Here is a 25,912-nt window from a genome sequence, read left to right on the forward strand (position 1 = left end):
ATGGATGATTTGCATTTAAAGCAAGAGGGAAGTATAGAGTTGTTTGTGGATAATCAAGCTACTCTAGCTATTTCATTTAATCTCGTATTTCATGAAAGAACAAAGCATTTTAAAGTAAAGTATTATGTGCTGAGGGAAGTGCAGAAGATAGGTGAAGTGAAGTAAGCTAATTACAAAGTGAAGGACTAGATGACAGATATTTTAACTAAGCCTTTCCATGTTACTCAATTTGAATTCTTAGGAACAAACTTGGTGTTTATAACACTCGAGTCAGGAGGAGAATGCTAGTGTCTCAAGAGAGATTGTTAGCTTTTTAGTAGTTGTTAGTTTATTAGGAGTAAAAAGGCATGTTTGTTAGCTTGTTAGTAAGAGTAGGAAATTGTGTTTATTAGCTTGAGTCACATATATGTATAAGCATTGCTTAGTTAATAAATTTGATCATCCTTCTCCATTATTAATTTCTATGCCTTCGGTTAGCTTTCTGCTAAAACAATTGATTCTTTTGAGTTGAATTGGTATCTTCCACAAACACCTACATTAAAGCATAAATAAACTAAACTACCAATCATAACCCGTAGGAAATGTTCAGGTCAACCCAACTCATTTAAAATGCTCTTATTTCTTGCCAGGTTGGCAATCCATATCTGATTGAACCCCTTATTAAGATAGCAAGTTTAAAATGACAACCAAATCAATGATGTCGATAGTGATTTTCTGCAAAATGCAGATGAGAAATAGAAAATTCCAATTCAGGTTCAGCGAGGCGCCTAGGCCAGGATACTTTCTTTGAGATGCAATGATATAGCAAGTCATTGAAGCAAATTGAAGCGAAACCCAGATTAATAAAAGCGGCTAAGATTTAAAACAGCGAATACCAATCTCTTCAAGTCAACTCGAGAGGATGGTTTATGGCGCAATGTCAGACTCGATTCTGCAATGCAGTCCAGGTGAGGCAACTTTAAAAACTATATATTGGATTTGGATGTTACTGAAATTGAGTTTAAAAAGTTAAAAGTGATTATTGGATGGATAGCCTGAAGCAATTAAAAATTTAACAGAAACTAATTATTATCTGCAAATTTGAAGCAAGGAACTAGAAATGCAAAACTAAAGTAGGCATCTAATCATTACTAACAGACTTTGCCCTAATATTCTCCAAAGAACCACAGGCAGCTAAGAACGCATGTTTCATGCATCCTTCGTGACTATTTAAGGGTAAAAAAAAGGATGAAACACATGCAAAAATACGTCTCACCCTTTCACATAGCCAAAAACTAAAGATGAAGATGAGACGTTGCAGGAATCATATTAAAAGCAAAATAACAGTTTATTCAACTGCAAATTCATGAGGTTCGCTAAGAGGGGGGGGGGGGAAGCTGCTAGACAAAATAAAAACCAGGGTCACAGCATCCCATTCATGCATACATACATAATACATAATATGCATAATTATAGGTACCAACTTTTCCATAATTGTAGTACATGTTACCGTCACAATCTAAACATTAAATTCCACACACCATTAGTATATTATTGCAATGAACTCTGTAACAAAACAAAAGAAGCTCAAGGGGACCATCCCTGTTGATCTTTTGCTTTAATCCTGCAAGTAAAATAATTAAATACAGGGTTAGACAATCAAAATTTGCATAAACCTGACTAGTGACAACTGATTAAAAAAAGGAGGCACTAGAAACATCTACTCTGAATCTCTGATACTCATTTAGAGGACAATGATATATGGATATGTTATGTAAACACATAGATGGGCATGCTTTTCATGAGTGGCTCTTACCAATGTTAACCAGGAACTCTTCCTCTTACTGATTTTCAATACATTGTAATATCCAATTAGAACTTTCTCAGTCATCAACAATCTAAAAAATTTACTAGGCCTTGTTACATATGCTATTTGCTTTTTGCTCCTAAAAGGAGCTAAAGTAAAAATCAAATGATAAAAGCAAAATCATAATAATTTAAAAATAAACAAATACTTGTTAGGCAACACAATTCTAACATGATCAATTTACAGTAAAGTAAATCATGTATCTCGTTCTAAAGAAACTTACATTTGAATTATTAGTTCTTCATCAACATAGCTTGCTTTTACATTCAAACATTCTTCTTACTTTTTTCTTTTCAAAGCAAAAAGACAAGCAAATAGCAAAGGGTAGAATCCAATTTGTTAGTTACTAAAGAATCATAAAGACCATCCTCTTGTATTTAAAAGAAGAATCAAATCGAACATAAGAGTAACATCCTAACCCAAAACAAGAATGAAATAAGAAAACATAGGATTCTATTCGTATAGCAAGTTTCAAACTTCAAAAAGGACAAGTCAGGAGTAATTAACATACCTCATCATCATCATCATCATCACCACCGTCTTCCCTATTCTTCTTAAGGCGGGTTGTGCCACCCTCCTTGCTGATGGGTAATTTCATAGCTCCAAACGGAGTGTCAACGTTGATGTGACCTTTCATAGAGTAACCTGTTCCTTTTCCCCTAATCATGTCCCACAGAGCAGATCCGAAATCCTTAGGCCTGAAAGAGATAGGAATCTCAATATAACTGATTCCGTTTTTGCCTATCTTTGCAGATTTTTCAAGTTCTGCAGATCCAATGCTGACCTCAGATAGCCAGACCTCATAGTCAAGGGCATTGAGTCCCAAGTCAAAGTCATTCATATTCTCCAATTTCAAATGAAGAACTGCTATAGTTTCCTCCCAAGAGAATCTCTCAAAGTGTATCTTCTCCATATCGATATCCGGCTTGTAAGGTATAGGGATCTCTCCAGTTTTCTCAAGAGGTAAAGTTAACCTCCCAAAAACAGGAACATCAACAATGAGATCAACTTTCAGCCTATATGGAATGATGCTGCCAGGCTTAATGTCATCATATGTACTTTTGATATCATCATATATCAAAGTAACTGGTATTTTGACAGTCTCCTCACCATGAGCATGGATGGTTCCAGCATCTGGAATCAAGCCTGAAAGGAGTTTTCTACCATCACTTTCAATGAGGTAGTCAATGTCGACGAGGGGGATTGGAACAGGGTTTGGGTTCTTTATGAGGACATCAACGACAATTTCTGCTTTCTCAAGATTGATACAAGGGAGGTGAATCTCAGCTACATCTGCAGTAGGCTTGCCAAAGCCGATTGTTTCCTCGATCTTCTCACCAATGTCATGAATGAAACCCTTGACCTTGTCTATAAATCCACTGTTGTCTTCTTTGTCATCCACCTTGTCCTTAACATCCCTTTCAACTAATTCTGGCTTATCGGATGATGACATACCTTAATAGCAAAGCTTCCAAGTAATTAATCAAATAAAGTTATTAGAAAAATATTCAAAACATTTTTTCTTTCGATAAAAGAAACTACAGGAAGCCCTAAATACTAAATAAATTAGTTAACATAGATCGCAATCCTTCTACGACTGTCAATTGAAGCAAGATTTAAAACCAGAGGATATATATATTGGTTGGCATATGTGTATAAAGAAAGAAGCAGAAGCAGCCAAGCAAGGAACAGCCGAAAGGACTGGAAAAGAGAGTCTTAATATTAAGGATTTGATCTAAATACTAAACATGGAGCCAGCCAGAACACAAAGGAAAGATAGTGATCTGAGACATAAAAATCATCGAAGTGAAGAACAGCAGCCAAAACATCCAGATCCAGATCCAGATCCAGATCATCATCATTGTTTCAGACATGACAATTTCTCATACTGTAACAAGTCAACAACGGCAATAACATTGTAACGATCAAAAAGAAAAGGTCATAAACTAGTTTGCTACTACCATTCCTAAACTTAAAGGGTGACTGGTCTGATCATAACTCAAATCACTCATCTTCCGGTGGAGGGATGAGGATCCAACCCACCATCTTTCGAATATAGAAAATTTAAATTAAAAAGTGGAAAACAAAGAAGACAGATAATTTGTAGTGAGATTTACCTGCAAGCAGCGTTTTTCTTATTCTGATCTTGTTATATGTTTTGTGATAAGAAGAGAGCGGACACTGGCCAGGGGGGTTATATAAGATTGGGGAAATGAAAGAGAAAATTATCTACTTCTAATTTTCTACTCCTCCTTTATTTCCATATAAACGCAAAGTAATTAATAAATCCTCATCTCGTCCAAAAAGAAAAAATTAAATAAATCCTGAATTTGTGATTTCTGCCTCCCGTGGCCGACAGATATATGTAAAAAGAAAAGGCCTTATTTTAATTTATTTTTAAAAAATGAAATCTAAAAAGAATACAACTCATAAGATAGCTACTCCGTCTACGCGTAAGTTGATGTGGCTCATGCACATCTGAGCAAAAATAGGTTTGTGCCATGGCCCATTTCGCTTTGACCATTTTTATGGCTTTTTTAATGTTATTTAGAGTTTTGATAAATAGGAGATGTGTCAATCTGGCAATTGAGTCGGTAGAATCTCAGAACTTGAATGAGCAACAATATTTATACTGTGTTTGAGCCAGAACTTGCTCGTCGTCATGTATGTATGAGTGATGTAGTTTTTGCTATGTCTTGGGGCTGGCTTTCTTTTTATGTTTCTTTTTTAAATGTTTTATATAATTGTAGGACCAAAACCATCAGCTGTTTTGAGATAATGAGACTTAATAATCTATTTCTAGTTTGTTTTTGGGTAGTTTGATAATGGTGCTTAATAATGTACTTCTTTAATTAGTTTTGTGGTAGTAGGTTGTCAATTTCCTCCGGCTCTTAAAAATTCAGAGTGAATCAGCTTATTCAACCTGAAATTGGAAGTCTGTTTCTCTTTTAGGATCCATAGAATTTTTTTTAAATTCTGATATTAGTGCTTGTGTTTTATAAAAATTTCCCTATAATTTGGTATTTTAAATTTTAATGGGATTACTAAACCCCTTCTGCCACATTGGCATTAATATGCATATTGTCTAACATATCTCTAATCTGTATACCTATTATAATATATAATCTATTTATTTATAATATATATAAAATTGCATGAGTTTGTAAAAATTTTTGAGTCATTAATTCTTTTTTACTTCTTATCATATTATAAATCAATAATTAAGAATAATTATTATTTTGAATTTTTTTAACTGCTATTAATTATTCATTAATATATGTATTGTCTAATGTATCTTTAATCTGTATACCTATTATAATATATAATCTATTTGTTTATATTGAAAATAATATAATGTTTAGAATATGATAATTTTTAAAAATATAAAAATGTAGAAGTGTAAAATATATACATTTATGGAAAATTTGAAGTGTAGGTTGGAGAACCATAAAACATAAAAAAACGAATAAACGGTGGTGAAATAAAAATTCTCTACTATACGTTGGAGATATAAAAAATCTTATATCTGGGGTTTTAAATATAATATTTATATTATATTGTAAAAAAATAGATTTAAATATTTTGTGGTTTTAAATATTTGTGATTATAAATTTTGAACAAAAGGATAAAAAGTAAATATATAAAAATAGTAATGTATACATGAACAAATAATAAATGAAAAAGAGAAAATTTTTTTGTTTATTATTATTTTTCAAGAGAGAATGCAATAGATGAAACTTTAAAATGGCTAGATATATAATAAATAAAAACATATTTCATATTTTTTTTAATAATAATAAAGAAATTAAGGGATCCATGGAAACCCCCTCATATTTTCCTCTAGAGTTTTTTGAGGCTGAAAAAACCCAACTCAGTAGCACCAAAGCCTGTAGCTATGGCGGAATCAATTTGCAGAGCACTAAGAGACGGAGCTCTAGAAGGCGAGCTGGCGCCTGCGTTCACCATCGAGGACTCCGTCACTTCTCCCTTTGCCTTACAAGTGTTTTCTCACGTGCTTTCTCAGCTCTTCTCCTCCATTTTGGCAGGAAAATCGCAGTCACTGTTCGCTTTCCTTTTATTCTCTTCTCGAAAAACCATTTTGTTAACATTTATTAATTTGAAATTAGGGTAATTATTTAGTTATTATATGTTGCAGAGGCCTTGTCGTCGTTTCATTTTCCCGGAATCCATCGTTTTATTTGGATTTGCTGAAAAACAAAGGAACTGACGTCGCTTCATCGGATAAACAGTGAATTTCTTTTTGCCTCTAATAATTTTAGATGGTTACAGTGATCCACTTGGTTGGAACGATCAGTTAGCAGGGAGTGGAAACTCCACAGCTCTTTCCAATGAAGCTTTGGTTTCGAGGACTGCTAATGTTTTTAGGGAAGTTAAACATATGGATAAGTTGTACAATTCAATTATTGAACTTGGCAAAGGTAAATCTTTTGCGAATCCTTTTCAAGTTTGAAAGATCAACATAAGCTTTTGATTGTTTGTTGAGTAAATTCATTTATGGTTTTTGTTGGGTATTTTTTTATTGTTGCTTTTGATTGTTTGTAGGATTGGTAGGAGGTGGAAAAATCCGGTTTCTTTTGCCATAGACTCGGTAATCCTCTCTATCCTGTTTGCTAATGTTTGATTGAATGAAACTTGAACTTTTTTTTTAACTAGTAAAATTTCAATGTACAGAAAAAAAAAAGGTATCCTATCTTGTTCAAGCAGTTTTTCTTTTAAAGCATCATGAACTTTGCTTGTAATATGCACAGATATATGGACCTTTGAAATGCTGCTCCACATGTATGAAATCCGTGAATGGAAAATGGATCACTTGAAGGTCAATGATGGGAATTCCACTGCATGCCCTCCACGCAAGAGGACTTAGAGGAGGCAGCCTTCAAGTGAAGCAAGTGTGGGGAACAATGCAAGTTCTCCGACAGTCATGGCTTGGCCATCTGCCGAAACCTGAGGGCATACCGGATATTTGACATTCGCAAGGAAGTGTTTCTTGAAAAAAAAAATAACTCTTTAACAAGTTGCAATCAATTCAAACACTGAGTTTTCATCCTGCTATTATGATTGATTCTTTGCTCACTCGGTGACACATTCCTGAGTATTCATTTTACAAGTTTTCATCCTATTTTTGGCCTGGTTTTAAACCACTGTTGTGAGTTTAACATTGTCCAAGTTCAGGTCAGACCAGGCCTACAGGTATCATAGTGTCTTTTGATAATTAAATGATACATTAAACAGCTTCCAACGTCTCTCTAAATTCTTGATGAGATACCCTTCTTTCTCCTGTAAATTGTGTTTATTCTGATTTTTATTTTTATTTTCTTTTTCTTTTGTTTTTATTTATTTTCTCTTCCTCCCTTTCTTTAACTACAGCAGGACATTGAAATCCCCTTCTTCATCGGATTGCAATTTCAGGTATGATTTTCACTTCTACTAACCTTTTCTTTTCACGTCTTTTTTAGTTTCAGACCTATGCTTATCTTCTTTTATTTCTGTGGGTATTGTGGTTTTCATCTTTGTTTTAGTTTTCAGATTTATGCTTCTTTTTTTGATTTTTCAGTGTGTTTTTGTTATTCGTTTTGGTGTTCAGCCTTATGAAACACTGCTTATATTCGTCTTTTTAAATCTTGTGATGTCATTTTTTTGATAGTTTATCGCCTGTTATGTGTTTTATTTGTTTTCGATTGTTTGTTTTCTGTATTTAAGGACATTTTCTTGCAAATCTTTGAGTCCTATTTATGAGATTTCACAGTGAAGATATGTTTCTAACAACTATATAAGTATCTACCCTAAAACCCTAACTGATTAGCAGAAAATAAATGGAAATATTTTCTTGTTTCTTTCCCTTTATCGTCTCCTCATTTTCCCTTTTTCAACAAGTAAAAGCATTATATTTGTTGAAGGAATAAGAAAACAGTAATTAAATCATACTGAGCTTTTAAATATTTTCAGAGAATTTGACATTAAATACTGGGTTAATTTTCATTCTTCTACTACTACGGGGATATCCCGTCATATCCTGATCCGGGATAGGCTATTCCAAAAATATTCCCATCATATCCCGTACCGGTTCATTATTTTTAGTGCCCGGTTCAGCTGTTTTGGCATCCGGTTCAGATTTTTTAAGTGTTTGGACCGGGTTACCTGTCGTACTTATTCCAGACAGGGATATCCTATTCCAGGGATATCCCGGTTGGGGGATATCCTTTTGAAGGATACCCCGTCTTAGGTATATCCCATTCCAGGGATATCCCCTCGTTTTTAAGTTTGCCTTTATGTTATGGACAGCTGTATAAGCGGTATTGATACCCAATTTATATGAAACCCAACAGTAACTTTAAAATAGCCCCAAATACCAATAAATAATAAATGCAAACACCAATATTACTGGTATTTAAAAAACAGAAACAATTTCCAAAATTTATTCTTTTGAAAATAAATAATAATAAAAACGTCTATTCCAGAATGTAGTTTTTGAAAATAAACAATGCCTCTTTATTTTTTATGCGTCTCTATCTATAGTTTCAGATATATGCTTCGTTTTACTAATATTTTAAGTTAGTTTTGTTAAGGTTTTCGGTTTTCAGATTAAAAGAATCAGGCCACGTTTGGTTGGTTCCCTCTTTATTCTTGGATGAATATCAATGCTTTTGTTTGGTTTACCGTTTCTTCATTTGGCCGAATTAGTTAAAGCGTTCTATTCCCTCAAATGCGTAATAGGGATTCAGTGCTGAATGCTTTGAATGGCCATTCCGACCATGGCCGAATAGAAATAAAGAAAATTCTTCCCAAAATCTCCTTCACACTTTCTCTGCAAATGCGTTCAAAGTTGCCTCTTTTATCACAGCATTACACTTTCAGGTTAGCAGATTTTTCTTTTCAAGTTTAATTTCGTTTGGTTTCTGTTCTTGCAATAATCAAATTTTGTTTTAGAAGGGTTTTTGGTGATGGGTTTTCTTTAAATTTTTCTAAAAATATAAACTACAACTCAACTCCCAAATCTCTGTCTTTTGGGGGAGATAATGTTTCGTTCTCTTATGGGAAACCTATGGACTAGAATTGAATTGCTTGGAGTCAATTGTAATCACCACATGGATCTCTTCCTCTTAATCCTTGTTTTATTATTTCGATTTTGCTGCTGGAGAGGACAAAAATAAACTAATTAATGGAAGAGATAACTCAAAATTTGATGAATTTATATTGTCTGTAATACTCACGCATATCTCTTTTGCAATATTTGTCATTCTTTAAATTAGAGTTTTATTCCCAAATTTCTTACTGATAATCACTTAGTCTTCATTATTGTATTTTACATTATTTCAGATTTGTTTCAGGTTTGGAGATATGGTGCAGCAGATGAAAATTTATTAAGAAATATACGTTATAGTGCTTTGGAGCAGACAAGTTGATGTCCAGACACTAGAGGGTCAAATGGAAACAGAAGTTATGGTAGCGGGCAGTATAGACGGCTCCTTCAGGTATATATGGAGTTGGAAATAGATATAGATGTATCTGCATCCTCTTCCAAGTACAAGATGTCTCCGATTCCCTATTATTGTAGTATAAATTCTACAGTTTAGGTGGATCTACAATTTATTAACATGGGGCATTACTTGTTGGCATTTCTTTGCATTTATCACATTTATTGGTGTCAAAATACAATATGCTGAAGTGTGTCATCTGTTACTCTGTTCGGAGTAATAACCTCTAATTTGAAATTGTTGTGTCAGTTCTTCCAGTGCTCATGTATCAGGGTTGGGTGACCTAAACATGCCATACTTCTTGCAACTTGCTGTCAAGTACGATAAAAATTAGGTCTCCTTTCCAATTTTGTTGTGACATTGGAAGCTCTACATGTCTTGCTCATCTTTTTGTTCTGCCATGATCTGGTATTCTTTTTGGCGTTACCATCTAACATTACATATCCCTCCTATTGTTGTATTGGAGCTATTACTTGTTGTGATGCATGGTGCATTCTCCTTCCACTGCAACATACATGCAGATGCACTTGTTCTTTCTCACTTCCATTTTTCCGTTCACTGTCTGTTACATTGTATTTCTAAGCATTTGTCTTGTTGATTTGTTATTTTCTACTGGTTGCTATTGTGACATATGTTTAGCTTCTTTCGATGGCATTGCAAAGGAACTTATACTGTTTCGATGGCACATATATATTATTAATTATTGGATAGGTGGAGTATTCACTGTGTTTATTGATTGTACTATCAACAGTATTAATCTGAGTTATGCTTGCATTTGTAACTATTGTTATTACCCTCAGAAGAAAAGAAATCTATTATTATTGCATAGGGTGTAACTTAAATTTTCTTTTGACATCATCACAATGTCCTCTTCCTAAGAAGATTGGCATCATCTAATCGGTAAACTTTCCTTTTCAGTTTAACACGGAGGGGTATCTTCTAAGGCTTCCTCTTCTAGAATGTTGGGTGGTAAGAAAAAAATACTGTGCTTGTTTCGCCACCATCTATTTATTTGTATAGTGGAGTCAAGTTACCTCCATTCATACATACCCTGATTATTCTTTTTCTGAATGCTACAGAGAAGTTACTTGAGTACTGTTGTTCATTTTTCAGGTCTCAAAACTGCATATGCTTATTGATGCTGTCACTGAGAGTTATAACAAATATTTCTTTGGGGACGTTGGGAGAGAAATATATGATTTCTTTTGGGGTGATTTTGCTGACTGGTATGTAGAATGTTCTTTTATAATTTGCTTTCTGCTAATAGAACGTAGTTCTATTGTTTTATGCCATTAAGGTCTGGATTTTATGCCATTTACAGATCATGAAAACTGAAAAGTAATGAAGTTTATGTTGTTGTTATATAGCACATGATGCCCTTTTTTTCTAAGGTTAAAGTTGTAAACTTCATTTGGTGGATAGTGTGTGTTTTTTTATTGTTATCATTACTAGAATTCTATTGTAAGTTGGATCAGTATGTGCTGTTGACACATACATGAAATACCTGTCGTGGTTGTATGGTTTTTGCAAAAAATACTGGTATAATTTTTACTCTGATTAGCTGTAGTTATTTTTGTGTTATATGTACAGTCTTTAGATCTGCAACCCATGCTTGGGATTTATGTTTTTGTTGTTTGCATAGGTATATTGAAGCCAGTAAAGCTACCATTTACCACTCTGGAGATGATTCAGTTGCTTTGGTAGCTCAGACAGTTCTACTCTACATTTTCGAGAATATACTGAAATTATTACATCCATTCATGCCATTTGTAACTGAGGAACTGTGGCAGGTGTGGGCTTTGTAGTGTTTACCACGTTTTTTGTTAATATAATTTTTATAATTTAAACTCATTTAGTTTACCATATTCTTGAATCTGATCATTCATGCTAATATTAAGTTTGGATAAAATTCGCTGGAACACAATTTCCATTGATGAGCACCTTATCAAGTCTAGATTTAATGTGCACACCTGACTTTGGACATGCACATATACTTAAGTGAATTTTGGGTTCACATTACAGCATACATGAATAGTGCTTCATACAAGAAATGATATTTTTTCTTTTCCTTTTTTATTGTTTTAGGCATCCCCTAAGGTTTTCTGCAGATGTAACTGTGGATTTTTCTTTTATTTTATTTATCTTCAGGCACTACCCAATCGGAGAGAGGCTCTTATAATATCTTCCTGGCCACAAACTTCTCTTCCCAGGAGTACTGATTTGGTAAAAAGATTTGAAAATTTACAAGCTCTGGTGAGTTTATAGAACTCTTCTTTTTTCCTCTACATTCGCCATCAAATACTCTTGAACCCAAGGTAAGGGAATCGCTAACCTCTGATAATTTATGTGCTAGACTCGAGCAGTCCGGAATGCTAGAGCTGAGTATTCTGTTGAGCCAGCAAAGCGCATAACTGCTTCTATTGTTGGTAGTGAAGAAGTCATTCAGTATATATCTGTAAGTGTAGTTTGTTTCTTTAGGGACTGTCTTACTAATTATAAAGAAAAATGAATGGCACCTTTTTGTTTCTTTTCTTGATTGTGCCATCTTTTGATGCATAATATATGCTTGTAACTATACTACCACAGGCTGTTGTAAAGTCTGGCGGAAAAAGGAATGGCTTAATGAACAATGCTAATGTCTTAAGTATCTGTATTCTTAGCATGTCCGCAAATCAATGTTGATAGGTTGTATCCTCTTGATGCAGGAAGAGAAGGAGGTTTTGGCTCTCTTATCCAAGCTAGATTTTGACAATATTCATTTCGCTGATTCTCCTCCAGGCATGTTTACTTTGAACCATATATGCTTTGGTCCTAGGACAAAGAAATGCTTTGCATATTCATTTCACTAATAGTACTTCCTATTGATTCTCTTTGATATATGAAATGTTGGACATCTATATGTATTTATACTTGCAGAGGATGCAAAACAATCAGTTCACCTTATTGCAAGTGAAGGACTGGAGGCATATCTTCCCCTTGCTGATATGGTTGATATTTCTGCTGAAGTGCAATGCCTTAGCAAGCGCCTATCAAAGATGCAAACGGAGTATGAGGGACTTAAAGCTCGCCTCAACTCTCCTAAAGTATGAACTTTACTTTGTCATTGATGTAGATGCACTAATATTGTACATTACTTTGGCACAAATGGTAATAGTGACCACCGTGCTTAAGCTTCTCAAACATGACTGTATGTACAGATTAAAATAGGATAAAAACAAGGCACGGAACTTAAAAACAACACTACTTTGTAGTAGTCAGAGTTTCATGGAGAGGATTCCTGAATATGTTTGCTATGGCATTTTGTTTATTATGTGTCAACTTTAGTGGGGGCACTTACCCAGAGAACTTCATAAAATTAACTTTGGGGAGAAGCTCAAACTGTTGTTTTTTTTAAAATCAATTGGGAAAGTTTATGTGCTATAAAGCATTTGGAAAAGTGTGGCACACTTCAATTTGGTGTATCATGAGAACTAGCTGTTGTTCGTGTTCAACATTGCTACTAAAGTTAATTGATAGTTCACTGTTTACTCGCCTAAGTCTTCTTAGGATGTGTCAACTGATGGCCTTTTCTTCTCCAACAAGCTTCATATTCTCCTATGCTTGTTGATGCCTGCAATTGCTGAAGTGAAGTCCAATCATGTTAGACACAATGTGCTCAATATCAATATGACTGAAAGCTGAAGTGATCAGTGTATGCAAGCGCCCACTTTTAAAATTGTCCAGTGAAACCTGCCCATAACATCAAATAAGTTAGAAGGCGAAAATAAAAATAAAATAAAAGGCCAAGTAAAAGATGAACTTCTGAGAATATCTAATCCTAAGCAATATCCTATCAGCAAGCATTATCCCCCAATACATGCTTACAACCAAGGGCTATCTCCCACTAAATGTGCTTAACTATCAATTTTAACTAGAAGAACTTGGTCATATTTGGAGTGAAAATTCTTGCATTTTATCTGGTGCTAAGGTGGTGCATATTAGTCTTTGGTTTTCTTTTCACACTGCTAGCTGCTTTCACTGATCAGTAAGGATCGGGGTAGGTTTTCTTTAAAATAGTTGAGTGGAGGTCATCGATGAACTTAGTTGGAACTGTTTGTGTGCTGGTGCTTATATGATTTGGAATTGGATTTTGATTGAAATATTCGGGTAATATCTAAATGCTTGGCCTGGATGGAATTAGGGATGCAATTTAACTGAAAATGTTGTTTTATATTACAAAGTAGTTACAAGTGTTTATTGTGTTGCATTAGAAGATGTTAACTAGGTGTTGTTTTCTTTCTTATGAAGAACGCAGTATATTTGCCTTTTTTGATCTTACGATGAGAGTTTTCTTTCAAAGTTTCATACTTGAATCGTATTACTGATTTATTTTTCAAAAAATCCAAATTACTCTTTCGCTTTGGTATTGTTAATTATGTAGAAAACGAAGGTTTCTCTTTTGTGGATGTCGGCCATTCATATCTACCCAAGGTATCTCTCTACAATCTCATGGTTTTGTTTGCAGTAACATTGATGCGTTTGTTTTATTTGATTGTTGTTTTCTAAATTGTCAAAATTAAAGTAAATTTTCTTTGGATCGAATTTAATTTTCATTGGGCCTATGCGGCCATTGGTTTTTTGCGACTTGTGATAGTTGTCCTGTTTTTTTGGGCTGTTATAATGGTCATGGTTTTCAGGTTTTTGTTTAGTTCCTGTGGCTTGTGATACTGAGCATGTTTTCATAGTTTATTCTCTCCTCATTTTCCTTTTTTTCTAACATTTCTTTCCCTTTTATTCTCTCCTTTATTATGTCTGTCTCATTTCAAATTTTACCTCTTATATTTTTTAGGCACGAAAGAATTCAAAAACACACTATATTGTGATTCTCTCTACCGTTTTTGTTTTTGGGATTTTTGGACTCCCTTGCTTAATCAGGTATGAATCTTTTCTCCAACATTGTCTTTTCCGTTCTCCCTTTTAATAACTATGCTTTTGTACTTGTATTTTTTGGTTTATTTTATGGCTTTTGGTTTTCAGTTTTAGAAATCAACAATAAAAAAAAGTTTGTCAGTTACTTAATGGGAAACAAAAAATCTGAAATTGCATTGGGAATTTTCTCTTATCATTTTTTTCATAAATATTACAATAAATTAAACTAACTTGTTGGCAATAAATGACCACCTTATTCCCATATTCTGTCCTATTTTTCCTTTATTTCTAACGTTCCTTTCTCCTTTTTTAGCTACTCTTTTTCCCTTCTTTACAAATATTTTCCTTCTCTCTTGTTTTTTCTTCTCTCAGCCTTTTTTCCTGTGTTTTCTTCAATCTATAGCTCTCCCATTTATTCGCCGTCTCTCTCTCTCTCTCTCTCTCTCTCTCTCTCTCTCTTTTTTTGCTGTTTCTAATTTTTGTAATTTTTGAAACTCCCTACATCATCGGAAATTGATTTCAGGTATGAATATAATTAAACTGTCTCTTTCCTCATTATCTCTGATTTTAGTTTCAGATATATGCTTATATTTACTAATATTTTCAATTTGTTTTTTTCAGGGATTTCGGTATTTTAACAATAATAGTTTTTTAACAATGTTAGTAAGTTTAGGTTTTATTATCTATTAAATATATATAAAACTAATTGACCCAACGTACATAAAACAAATCAATGTAGTCCGTCGTTCTGCCTTCCAAATAATGTAAAATTAATATGGGTGAATTTAAAATGATTTGGATTAATTTTTTTTTTTGCAAATATGAATTAAGTTAAATTTTAAGATGAAATATATTAATATAATTGATGCATCAACATCTCTATTGCACTTAAAGACTATAAACCTAAAGAAAATTGGGAAAATTACGCAAAAGGGAAAAATACTTTTTAGCCTTTTTATGCGTTACGCGCCGTCCGACTATCCCCTCTCAACTTTCCAGGTTCCCTGCTCTACATCTCCTGGAGAACACAGTCCTCAATAACACTATGTCCTCTTTTTCTTCTTTCGCTCATTCAAATAGATTGTAATTTTCAAAATTGAGCGCAAATTCATATCAATAATCTAATTTTTATCCATTTTGAATACATTTTTCTCTTATTTTTTTTGGTGGATTTTGCAGTGGAGGCAGAGGTCAAGATATGAAATATGATCGAGAAAGATCCAGATGCCGTAGCGGCAGTGGCAGCAAGGACAAAATTGATGCTCTTGGTCGACTCTTGTAAGCGGCGTTGGAAATTAAAACATTCTATCAATTCTTTTTATTTATTTATTTATTTTATATACGATTAAATTTATTTTATTCATTAGTGTTTTTTTTTTTGGTTTAATCTCTTTTAGGACACGAACTCTGCGACAAATGGCTACTGAACTGAATTTGAATATGCGAAGTGATGGTTATGTCAAAGTTGAAGATTTGCTGAAGCTGAATATGAAAGCATTTGCTAATATCCCTTTAAGGTCACAAACTGTTGATGATATCAAAGAGGTAGAATTTGTAACATCATTTCTTGTCTTTGTTCACTGTTGAATCTTGAGAATCCTTTTCTATTTTGATTGAAATTTTCTATCATTGCAGCATGTAACTTTTGTAGTTAAAATTGATGAAAATGGCTTCTTTAAAAACTATTTGTTGTTTACTTATAAGTGATCTTTGAGCTGTTACCGGTAGTAATTTAGATTCTTGGTCTCCAAAATGTTGGTGTATAAACAAATGAGAAGGAAAATGTTCATTTTGCAGCCAAAAGAAATTTCATGGTTTTTATGTTTATTGATTGTAGGCTGTCAGAAAAGATAATAAGCAACGTTTTAGCCTTCTTGAGGAAAATGGGGAGCTTCAGATTCGTGCAAACCAAGGCCACACCGTCATGGTGATGAATCTTTCTTAAAAATTTATCAATTTCTTCATACTTTATCTTAATTTTCACCTTAGATTATTTTTAGCTGTTGTTTTGAGCATCTTTATTTATGTCTATGCACTTCTAAGGAAGATATTGTATGTCACGTTGACACACAGTTGAGTCTGAAAGATTATTGAAACAAATCTTTTCAGCTGATGAAGTGCAATGTAAGAACATCATGTCTCTTAGATTTATGGACTTCCTTTATGCCTTTTATTTTGCATCATCCTCTTGATTTTCCTTGAGATGATAGTTTGCGTACATGGAACCGATAAGAGGAATTTGGAATCAATTTTGGAGTCAGGTCTGAAGCGCATGAAAAGATTGCATGTTCACTTCTCAAGTGGCTTGCTGACTGATGGTGAAGTGATAAGTGGTGAGTTATCATGAAATTTCTCTTTACTGGTCCTCTGAACTTTGACATACGAACTCCTTCATTTTACTCTTTATTTTCAATATGCTAGCTCTGTATACGTGTCAAACTGCTTACGGGTGTTATTATGCTTGTTATCTTCATTTCACCATAGGATTCATGCTAAAGATTATGAAAGGGGATTACTAAGATACCGATATATAATGTGAATTTTAAGCGATAATGGAAAATGACAAGCACTAATCGGCATAAATTGAGTTTTAGTGAATCTAAATGCTGTAGAGGGCTTATGATGATTTGTATCTTTTACCCTCTTCAGGTATGGGACGAGATGTTACCGTTTTGATCTATCTTGATGTTAGAAAAGCTTTGGAAAGTAAGCATGCTTGCTTCTTTCAAGTTTCAGTCCGGTGATGATTCTATGAACCGAAGCAATAACTGCAAGTCATGTCTTTCTCACTTTTCTTTAAGAGTCGTGGCCGAACATATATTGATCTGTTCTTGCCAAACTACGGTTCTTAAGTTGTCTTCGCTTGTTTTCTTGATGACTGCAGAAGGCATGAAGCTTTACATTTCAGACAACAAAGCGATATTGACTGAGGGTTTTGATGGGGTGGTACGTGTCAAGTGCTTTGAGAAAATAGAATCATGGCCAGATAGAAAACCTATACCTTTCTCAAATGTTTAAAATTGGATGATGAAATGATCAGTTTTTTTTCTCTCTTTTAAACCTGTGTGATGACAAATTTGTATTGGATCTTATGAAATTCATTTTGTTTGATATTACATCCTTGGCATCCATTTCTCTCCAACTTTCCATGATGTTTATGGTCGTGATTTGTTTTTGTTATAATTGTGTTTTAAAGGTATCATGATCGTGTTGTGTTTTTGTTTCATAATTGCGTTTGAGGTATTCAAGAAGGTATCCAGCAGGTCATGGAGGAAAATGAAGATTCTTCTAAAGCACAGCAAGAAGGTAGTACTGATAAAAATTCAACTTGATGGCTGATAAGTGCATAATCGGAGATGCATGTGAGTATTTCTCCAGCATACCTATTGTAGATACAAGTTTAGAGATTTGGTGGAGCTGGGCTGGCCTGAAATCACAAGAAGGATACATGTCCTGAGAATTTTCCTGTATTGAGAAAGTGACCTTTAGAAACTACAAATATAATTGGTATCTCTATTGACAATGTTGATGCCCTTTTCCTATTTATATGCATATATATATTAATGAATTTTGGTCTTCCTGGTATTCTAGGTGATAGTTTATTCTTAATGGAACTTTGGATATGTGGTAAATATTTTCGTTTTGTGGAGTAAATTTTGGTACAGAAATTGCATATTAGTCCAACATCATCTGTGTATTCAATTGAATGTGTTTTTCGTATTTTAAGGATATTGCTTATGGATTCCTCAATGAAGATATCTTTCAATCGCTGCATTAGAGATGGAGATTTGATTATTGTATATGAGAGGCATGATACTATGAAAGCTGTTAAAGTGTGCGAGAATTTGGTTCTTCAAAATCGTGTCGGTGTATTTAAACATTCAGATTGGATCAGGAAGCCATTTGGTTCCATAATTTTCAGCAACAAAGGTGGATACGTTTACCTTTTGGCTCTGACACCGGAGTTATGGACTTTGGTTCTAAGTCATAGGACTCAGATTCTTTATATTGCGGATATTAGCTTTGTGATTCTGTACTTGGAAGTAGTTCCTGGTTGTTTGGTTCTTGAATCGGAGACCAGTAGTGGCTCCAATGGGACATGTGTATACCTTTGATTTCCATGAACAGAGGGCTGCCTCAGCTAGGTAAGCCTTAATGTTTATCGGTTGCAAAGGTGCATTGTGATGAAATATGATATAGTAATTGCTTAGGTTGAACTTGAATTCTGGGTTATCTTCAGTTGATGTCTTCATAGATCTACATTTTGTTGCCATGATACTTCATTGTCTCTAATTGTCTCGGTTTACAGATCTTTATTAGTTTCATTAGTGAGTGCATTGTTATGAAATTTTGGTTTCAAAGATAGTTATGAAATATGATATTAGGAACTGCTTAGGTTGAGCTTGAATTCTAGGTAGATTTCAGACTTCTGTTCAGGTAGATGTATTCTTCGATCGACATTCTGTTGCTGTCATGCTTCATAGTCTCAAAATTATCTCGGTTTTGTGGAACCTTGCGTAGGACTCATTTATGATGCATATTTTATCCCATTATATGGTTTCTGTTTGTCTAATTGATAATGGAAAGATCCAAGGATGGTTGTTTTTTTTTCCTTTAATTCTTCTGTGTTGGTTCGTGAAAGAAGGAATGTTTTATGATTTTTCACTCCTTCAACAGAGAGGACTGGAATAAGCTCGATATGAATAGTATCATGATTACTTTGTAGTTTAGTTTCAATTTATATTTACGGAAAATTCAGTTTTGATACTTGGTTTTTGTAAATTGATGTCGTAAATTCAGTTTAGTTTCAATTCACCTACAACGTAACTCCGTAAATATTTAATAATAATATTGTAAATCTGTTGCTGTCATGCTTCATAGTCTCAAAATTATCTCGGTCTCTTTTCAACGTTTTCCTGTCATTCTTTTTTAGCTTTGGGTATCCACTGGCCAAAAACACACACGCTATAGTAGGAAGAAAGATTTTGTGAGAGAAACCCTAAGTTGTCTCTGGCGTTTCTGGTTTTTATGATTTTTGATATTCGCTGCTTAAACGGAGACTCATTTCAGGTATCAAATTCTTTTTTAGTTTCAGCTCCGTGCTTTTTTACTTGTATTTCAGTGGGTTTTTCTTAGGGTTTTTGGTTTTCAGCTTTAGAAATCTCTGTTTCGTTCCGTCTTTCAGATCTATAAATGTCGGTCTTGTTCTTCATTTTTGTTTGTTTATCGTATACTATATGTTGTTCTTTATTTTTGGATTGTTTGTTCCCCTCTGTTTAATATTATAGCTTTTGTGTTATTTTCTATTTCTTTTAAATCGTTGCTTAGCAGAATACTAATTGCCTAAACAAAAATTATCTGTGTTGGCTTGATTTTGGTTCTAGGAACCCGGTGGGAGTTGTGACGCATGTAGAGTTTATTTGGTAGTTTTTCTGGATGGTAATAAAATGTCTTTTTAATTCGTTGTGAGTTGTGACATTTTGTTTCTTAGTTTTCTCAAAAAGTCTGTACTTTAGTTTAAAAAAAATAATAGTAATCTAAATGGGATGCTTGTTGATATTGATAAGAATTGGAGAATTTCAACCGATTTGCTAATTGCAAAGGTTTTTGTTGATTTGGGTTTCATGATTATATACGGTGGAGAGTGTCATGATTCGTGTATGCATATATGTTTTCTTTTTCATACTGCTGGGTGCTTGCATTAGTTAGTAAGTGTTGGGTATATTTTCTTTAAAATAATTAGGATTGTTTGAGTTCTGTTGGGTATGATTTGCAAATGGATTTTGATTGGAAGTTTTAGGTAGACCCATGGTATCTCTGTATATCTGCAAAATGGGAAGTTTTGTGTGATTATTGATATACCCATGTGGTGAAAATACTCTGATTTTGGTTAAAGATGGAATTATATTCATCTGTGTTACCTAGCCTTACATGAAGAGAAATTGAGTTGTAATCTTTTAAGTAAATAGGTTCTATGAGAATGATTAACATAATTTTGATTTGCTTATTGGTTGATGGTTTTATGATACTGTTAAAAAGATGTGTTGGATATATTTTATAATGATGTCATAACCAATTTCTTGTTCATTTATTGTCTTAGTTGATTTCTTGATGCATGCTGGTTCTGAATAAATTTTTTCTCTTGATTTTTCTGTTTTGGGTTGGCTTACAGGATTTAAAGATTGTCTTATTCCAATCCACGAATATCCTTCTGGTATCCCATCGCGGAATAAGCTATTCTGGGGATATCCCGTTTATATCCCGTCCCGGTTCAGAATTTCCCTGTCCGGGTCAGTTGTTTTAGTTTCCGGTTCAGATTTTTTATGCTTCTGGACCGGACTACCTGTAACACTTATTCCAGGTAGGGATATTCCATTCGTTGGATATCCCGGTTTGGGGATATTCCAAAAAGGGATATCCCGGCCCAAGTATATCCCATTCCAAGGATATCCCTAGTTTAAGATTTTTTTTGAAGGAAAATACTGGCTATTATTAAAATACAAAAACACGAACCATCAGGACTAAAAGACAGACCACAAAACGAAATAGGCCCAAATTATAACAAAAGCTTGGAAAAACAGGCCTAATTTTATCTGGGTCTAAATACTATTTAAGAAAAGATTGAATATAACTTAGTCCGATATTTTTTTAAAAAATAAAATAAAATTCAAACCATTTTTAAAATAAATAATATAAAAACTCTTTCTTCCTTCATCTCTCTCACGTTCGGTTCTCCGTTTATTCTCTCCCTCTTTTTCCCCTTCTTCTACTAATTTTCTTTTTCTCTCTTCCTCCTTTGTTGTCCTTTCTAACAAACCGCTGCCACTGCCGCTGCCGCCACACACTTTCTAGCGTCTTACCTCCGATCAGGCCAGCTTCCTTCCCATCATTCGAAATTTAAATCCTCAAATATAACTATCCAATCCATTGCTTCTCATTCCTTCGGCGATTCTCTCTCACTCTAGGTCTCTTTTCAACGTTTTCCTGTCATTCTATTTTAGCTTTGGGTATCCACAGGCCAAAAACACATACGCTATAGTAGGAAGAGAGTTTTCGTGGGAGAGAAACCCTATGTTTTCTCTGGCCCCTCTCGTTTTTGTAATTTTTGAAATTCGTTGCTTCAACGAGACTCATTTCAGGTATCAATTTCTTTTTTAGTTTTAGCTCCATGCTTTTTTACTTGTATTTCAGTGGGTTTTTCTTAGGGTTTTTGGTTTTCAGCTTTAGAAATCTCTGTTTCGTTTCTACTTTCAGATCTATAAATGTCGGTCTTGTTCTTCATTTTTGTTTGTTTATCGTATACTATATGTTCTTTATTTTTGGATTGTTTGTTTCCCTCTGTTTAATATTATAGCTTTTGTGTTATTTTCTATTTCTTTTAAATCTTTGCTTAGCAGAATACTAATTGCCTAATCGAAAAGCATCCGTATGTTAATTGTTTACTGCATCTGTGTTGGCTTGATTTTGGTTCTAGGAACTCGGTGGGAGTTGTGACGCATGTAGAGTTTATTTGGTAGTTTTTCTGGATGGTAATAAAATGTCTTTTTAATTCGTTGTGAGTTGTGACATTCTGTTTCTTAGTTTTCTCAAAAAGTCTGTACTTTAGTTTAAAAAAAAAAAAAATCTAATTGGGATGCTTGTTGATATTGATAAGAATTGGAGAATTTCAACCGATTTGCTAATTGCAAAGGTTTTTGTCGATTTGGGTTTCATGATTATATACGGTGGAGATTGTCATGATTCGTGTATGCATATATGTTTTCTTTTTCATACTGTTGGGTGCTTGCATTAGTCAGTAAGTGTTGGGTATATTTCTTTGCCTTTGTCTTTGTTTTTGTTTTTGTCCTTCGCCTTTTCATTTCTATTTTATGGTTTTTGGTTTTCAGGTTTAGACATCACTGTTTCGTTCTGTGTTTCAAATCTATTGATCTCGATCTGTTTGTTCTTTTTGTTTGTTTCCTGTGTACTTTTGCGAGGTACAAATCCTAAGTTTTCTCCTCTGTTTCTGTTTTTTATGATTTATGCAATCCCACTAACTATGTTTTTTTTATGGAAACATCTCTGTTTTTTAGTTTTTGATACATGCTTTTCACTTGAATTTATTTGAGTTTTTTTTTTACCTTCTCTTTGCCAAATCCAAGTAAGGCTGTCAAGCTTGAGTTCAACTTGACAATGACTGAATTGATTTGAGTTTTACTTCTAGCCGAATCCAAGTGACTTATGGGCACATGTATCTGGTTTTTACCCCTAGTATTGATGTTCATTTTTTAGATACGAGAGTTACACATTTTAAATTTAGATTAATTCTAGATGGTTGAGCCATGCATGATTAGTTGATTAAAGATTTTACTTCGATGAATCAAAATAACTTTCTTTTGTGATAAATGTTCTCTTTCTCATTCTGTATGTTGGATTGATCTTCATGTTTAAATTATCCAAATTAAATGCTAATTATACTGCTATGACAGATCTCTGGTTAAACTTATGGTGAAGGGAAACTATTTGATTCTAAATGCTGCTTTAAAATATTTTTGGATTACCTTGCAGTGGAATTCAAAAGCGGATATCTTCAAGCCCCAATGATATGAAATTAATAGTATTTTCATTCATAAGGATCAGCTTGGCATACACGGAGTTGAAAGGAATTTATGAGGTGATGGCAATTTTTGTGAAACTAAAGTTGAATTCTGCAGATTCCTTGTTAATGCTTTATGTTGTTATGCACTCTCTCATGGCTTAAATTCATTCTTTAATGCCCTAAAACTTGAGATAAATGGGGATTTTAGATGCCAGTTTAATGTGATACCCATATTTCTTTTATGGATATAGTGCCTAAAGTTCAACTAAGACCACATACTTCTTTTCTAGTGAAATTGTTTAAGCAATTGTGCCTTTGTATAAATTGTTAAAATTCTGTTAAATGTACGGGTTAAACATGGTTCTACTTATCAGGGAATTCGTTTGACAATAGGGTTATGCTGATAACGCTTTCTGCATAATATGGTGACTAGTCTAGCAGTTTGTGGAATCGACCAAACTGAATAAAGTAAATTAAAAACAATCATCATGTGTTTCTTTAATTTTCATTTTTCTTGAAGTATCCGTGTTCAACACATTCCCGGACGTGGGTATAGCATATGACCCTCCAAATACATGAAAAGTTATGTTACTCGGACTTCGGTGTAAGTATTGGACATAGGCATCTTACTTGAGTATTTTCAGTTTTTTCTTGGATCGCGTGTATTTGGAGGACTTTTGGAGGACTGTATCTCGTTGCCCATGTCTGAGCATGTGTTGGAGATGAATTCAGACACGATAGTTATTTAGGCAAAATGAAGAGTTGGTTTAATATAGAGAAAAACTTACCAAAAAAAAAGTCAAACATACCCATATAAGATGCGTGCGTGTCACATGTACCGAGTGTTGGTGCACTCATATGGTCCTCTGACTGCCTTTTTCGCTCCAAACTATCAAACTAGATGAATTCTAATGTTCGTTAGTCAGTTGTCTCAACTCAGTTTTGCCGTTTGATTTTTATTTGACCACAAAAAAATCCACTCCACTATTGGGATAGAAAAGGTTTGATCTATTATCTACCTAAACCCTAAACGTTCCTTTCTCCTTTCTTAACTACTGTTTTTTCCATTCTTTTCAAATATTTTCCTTCTGTCCTGTTTTCTTTCTCCCAGCCTCCTTTCTTGTCCTTTCTTTCTTTACACACACAAATACGGTAAATTAGGTAGAGAAACCCTAAGTTGTGTTTGTCGATTCTGTTATTTGTGATTTTTGAAATCCCCTAATTCATTGGAGATTCATTTCATGGATGAATATGCATTTAACTTTGTTTCTTTCCTTTTCATCTCTGTTTTTAGTTTCAAATATATGCTTCTTTCTACTAATCTTTTCAGTGGACTTTTGCCAGGGTTTCCTGTTTTCTTATTCAAAGAGTCACTGTTACGTTCCGTTGAAATTATGGATCTCGGTGTGGTACTTTTTGGTTCTTTATCTTGTACTATATGTTCTTTTTTTTCTTCAATTTGTTTGTTTCCGTCTACTTTATATTTCCTTTTATTTTTTTCTTCACTAAATACTGTTTCGGTTTCTCTTTTAGGGCTTCTGTTTTGGCGTTTGGGCCTGTGCCCTCCTTATGTTTTGGCCTTTTGGGCTTTTATCCCGCTTGGAGGCTGTCTGACCCTATTTGCAAATGCACAGTAAGTTGCTTCTATTGTGAAAGTCTCTAAATCTGTGTTCTCTTTTTGCATACTGGTTTGTGATCCATCTTTTTGCTCGGGCCACGGATTTGGTTTTGTGTTCATTTTTTTAGTGTTTTGGGTTGGGTTGTTTTGGAATGCGTTTGAGCTGTTTTTATGTCCAGTTTTCTTTTGATAGTATTTAAGTTTAAAAAGATTAGTAAAATTGTATTGAACATAACTGTTTAATTTTGAAGCAATTGTTTTAAAATTAAATAAGTTTAAAAAAATTTAATATAATTTAAATTTTTAAGGTTTTTTACTTCTCTCTGTTAATTTGTCCAAAACAGTAGTAGTGATTTAAAGAAGGTTTTAATTACCATAAATGTTACCGTTGCATTATTCGTAATCTGAACCTGCTTTTATGTTATTTGGACATCATGCTTTGGATTTTTCTGTTTAGTTGTAAAGAATTTTTTATCCGGTACAGATTTTTAACTGGCCTGCTGTAGTTAATTTTCTTTCTTATTTTGCTCCGAGTGCCTGAATAGCTTCTTCAGTAGTTGCTTTTTTTTGTCTGGATAATAGTTAGATAGAAGTATAATTTGTTCCGAGCTTTCTTATTGCCCGCAATAGGACGACATTTTCCGGAAATTAATTAACTATCCGTAAAAACTGGTCAGTTTTTTTTTATGTTTTTAATTTTTGAGTTCGGTGTTTTGATGTTTAGAAATTGCTGTTTTGCTATGTGTTATTATTGATGTGGCCTGTGACTTACTTTGTTGTTTTATGCTGTTTATTGATTAAATCATTCATCTTACGTTCTTTTCCTATTTATTTTAATGAATTTGGGGCTCCCTGATATTCTAGGTGATAGTTTATTCTTAATAGAACTTTGGATATGTGGTGAATATTTTCGTTTTAGGGAGTAAATTCTGGTACAGAAATTCCATATTAGTCCAACATCATCTATGTATTCAATTGAATGTGTTTTCCGTCTTTTAAGGATTCAGAAAGTGATTTGTTTGTAATTTATGCTTTTGGTTGGTTTAAAATAGTTTAACTATTTTGGAGTAGCATAGGGATATTGAGTTGCCAGGTATCAAATTGTACACTGTGCTTGTCACAGGTTTTCAGTGAGAACTCTTCATTAGTATCTAAGCTGTGACTTAAAATTTGTCATAGGATGGATGATCTCTTTACAGTCAATCATACACGGTAGATGTAAAGATTAAATAATAAAATGACTACTTCAATTAAATAAAAAAATAACAAATTAATAATTCAAAACTGATTAAGCCCAATGAAGAAGCAACTTGGGTTGGATTTCTATGCTTCCTTGAACTGTGTCAGTCTGCTTTACTTTTGTATTTTGTTTTTGTTGTTATTTAGTTTCTCTTGAGGTTTTGAATGGATTAATTAGATAGGTGAACTGCTCAGCTGCTTCTTCATTAAATGAGTGTATTAAATAG

The 25,912-nt window shown here is 33.7% G+C and overlaps 4 protein-coding genes across 14 annotated transcripts; 3 read left to right on the forward strand and 1 right to left on the reverse strand.

Annotated features, from left to right (window-relative positions):
- Positions 1-1,389: 1,389 nt before the first annotated feature.
- LOC107942991 (uncharacterized) lies at positions 1,390-4,339 on the reverse strand. 6 transcript variants are annotated; one of them, XM_041087781.1, is made up of 4 exons: positions 3,964-4,301; positions 2,358-3,301; positions 2,070-2,135; positions 1,390-1,603 (listed from the first exon to the last, which is right to left on the reverse strand). In XM_041087781.1, the coding sequence occupies exons 2-3, from the start codon at positions 3,297-3,299 to the stop codon at positions 2,091-2,093; spliced, it is 987 nt and encodes a 328-aa protein (XP_040943715.1). In that variant the 5' UTR covers positions 3,300-3,301; positions 3,964-4,301; the 3' UTR covers positions 1,390-1,603; positions 2,070-2,090. The 6 variants fall into 6 exon arrangements, with proteins under 6 accessions (XP_040943715.1, XP_040943716.1, XP_040943719.1 ...); XM_041087782.1 differs by having other exon boundaries at positions 2,358-3,314; XM_041087785.1 differs by lacking the exon at positions 2,070-2,135 and having other exon boundaries at positions 3,964-4,339.
- A 1,283-nt stretch (positions 4,340-5,622) lies between these two features.
- LOC121203568 (valine--tRNA ligase, chloroplastic/mitochondrial 2) lies at positions 5,623-12,794 on the forward strand. Of its 4 annotated transcripts, XM_041087790.1 has the most exons (12): positions 5,623-6,455; positions 6,616-7,276; positions 8,582-8,722; positions 9,196-9,339; positions 9,592-9,660; positions 10,261-10,311; positions 10,456-10,568; positions 10,985-11,132; positions 11,491-11,595; positions 11,696-11,797; positions 12,048-12,120; positions 12,259-12,794. In XM_041087790.1, the coding sequence occupies exons 7-12, from the start codon at positions 10,471-10,473 to the stop codon at positions 12,429-12,431; spliced, it is 699 nt and encodes a 232-aa protein (XP_040943724.1). In that variant the 5' UTR covers positions 5,623-6,455; positions 6,616-7,276; positions 8,582-8,722; positions 9,196-9,339; positions 9,592-9,660; positions 10,261-10,311; positions 10,456-10,470; the 3' UTR covers positions 12,432-12,794. The 4 variants fall into 4 exon arrangements, with proteins under 4 accessions (XP_040943724.1, XP_040943723.1, XP_040943721.1 ...); XM_041087789.1 differs by lacking the exon at positions 9,592-9,660 and having other exon boundaries at positions 9,185-9,339; XM_041087787.1 differs by lacking the exon at positions 9,592-9,660.
- LOC121213622 (elongator complex protein 5-like) lies at positions 5,742-6,731 on the forward strand. The gene is made up of 4 exons (XM_041086429.1): positions 5,742-5,908; positions 6,003-6,095; positions 6,137-6,285; positions 6,616-6,731. Exons 1-4 carry the CDS (start codon positions 5,742-5,744, stop codon positions 6,729-6,731), a joined length of 525 nt encoding a protein of 174 aa, XP_040942363.1.
- Positions 12,795-14,923: 2,129 nt separating the features above from the next.
- Positions 14,924-25,696, forward strand: LOC107942990 (tRNA 2'-phosphotransferase 1). Of its 3 annotated transcripts, XM_041087791.1 has the most exons (8): positions 14,924-15,333; positions 15,430-15,528; positions 15,648-15,795; positions 16,088-16,174; positions 16,320-16,367; positions 16,454-16,583; positions 16,900-16,956; positions 17,135-17,818. In XM_041087791.1, exons 1-8 carry the CDS (start codon positions 15,296-15,298, stop codon positions 17,266-17,268), a joined length of 741 nt encoding a protein of 246 aa, XP_040943725.1. In that variant the 5' UTR covers positions 14,924-15,295; the 3' UTR covers positions 17,269-17,818. The 3 variants fall into 3 exon arrangements, 1 of the variants encoding a protein (XP_040943725.1); XR_005909674.1 differs by lacking the exons at positions 14,924-15,333; positions 15,430-15,528; positions 15,648-15,795; positions 16,088-16,174 and adding exons at positions 17,978-18,395; positions 22,798-22,903; positions 24,173-24,237; positions 24,362-25,696 and having other exon boundaries at positions 16,212-16,583; positions 16,900-17,196; positions 17,491-17,612; XR_005909675.1 differs by lacking the exons at positions 14,924-15,333; positions 15,430-15,528; positions 15,648-15,795; positions 16,088-16,174 and adding exons at positions 17,978-18,395; positions 22,798-22,903; positions 24,173-24,237; positions 24,362-25,696 and having other exon boundaries at positions 16,212-16,583; positions 16,900-17,196; positions 17,500-17,612.
- The last annotated feature ends 216 nt before the right edge of the window (positions 25,697-25,912 follow it).

The sequence above is a fragment of the Gossypium hirsutum genome, chromosome D01, assembly GCF_007990345.1.
Source record: "Gossypium hirsutum isolate 1008001.06 chromosome D01, Gossypium_hirsutum_v2.1, whole genome shotgun sequence".
Lineage (NCBI taxonomy): Eukaryota > Viridiplantae > Streptophyta > Magnoliopsida > Malvales > Malvaceae > Gossypium > Gossypium hirsutum.

What these genes read in the sequence shown, in the direction of transcription:
- LOC121213622 (XM_041086429.1), top strand. Translation starts at nt 5,742, where the DNA reads ATGGCGGAATCAATTTGCAGAGCACTAAGAGACGGAGCTCTAGAAGGC. An exon ending in GCAGGAAAATCGCAGTCACT is followed by an intron (nt 5,909 to 6,002) that starts GTTCGCTTTCCT and finishes TATATGTTGCAG; the next exon opens with AGGCCTTGTCGTCGTTTCAT. An exon ending in GTCGCTTCATCGGATAAACA is followed by an intron (nt 6,096 to 6,136) that starts GTGAATTTCTTT and finishes AGATGGTTACAG; the next exon opens with TGATCCACTTGGTTGGAACG.
- LOC107942990 (XM_041087791.1), top strand. Translation starts at nt 15,296, where the DNA reads ATGTCCTCTTTTTCTTCTTTCGCTCATTCAAATAGATT. An exon ending in CTGTTGATGATATCAAAGAG is followed by an intron (nt 15,796 to 16,087) that starts GTAGAATTTGTA and finishes TATTGATTGTAG; the next exon opens with GCTGTCAGAAAAGATAATAA. An exon ending in AAATCTTTTCAGCTGATGAA is followed by an intron (nt 16,368 to 16,453) that starts GTGCAATGTAAG and finishes ATTTTCCTTGAG; the next exon opens with ATGATAGTTTGCGTACATGG.
- LOC107942991 (XM_041087781.1), bottom strand. Translation starts at nt 3,299, where the DNA reads ATGTCATCATCCGATAAGCCAGAATTAGTTGAAAGGGATGTTAAGGAC. An exon ending in ATGATGATGATGATGATGAG is followed by an intron (nt 2,136 to 2,357) that starts GTATGTTAATTA and finishes TGCTTTGAAAAG; the next exon opens with AAAAAAGTAAGAAGAATGTT.
- LOC121203568 (XM_041087789.1), top strand. Translation starts at nt 10,471, where the DNA reads ATGCTTATTGATGCTGTCACTGAGAGTTATAACAAATATTTCTTTGGG. An exon ending in TAACTGAGGAACTGTGGCAG is followed by an intron (nt 11,133 to 11,490) that starts GTGTGGGCTTTG and finishes ATTTATCTTCAG; the next exon opens with GCACTACCCAATCGGAGAGA. An exon ending in TTTCGCTGATTCTCCTCCAG is followed by an intron (nt 12,121 to 12,258) that starts GCATGTTTACTT and finishes TTATACTTGCAG; the next exon opens with AGGATGCAAAACAATCAGTT.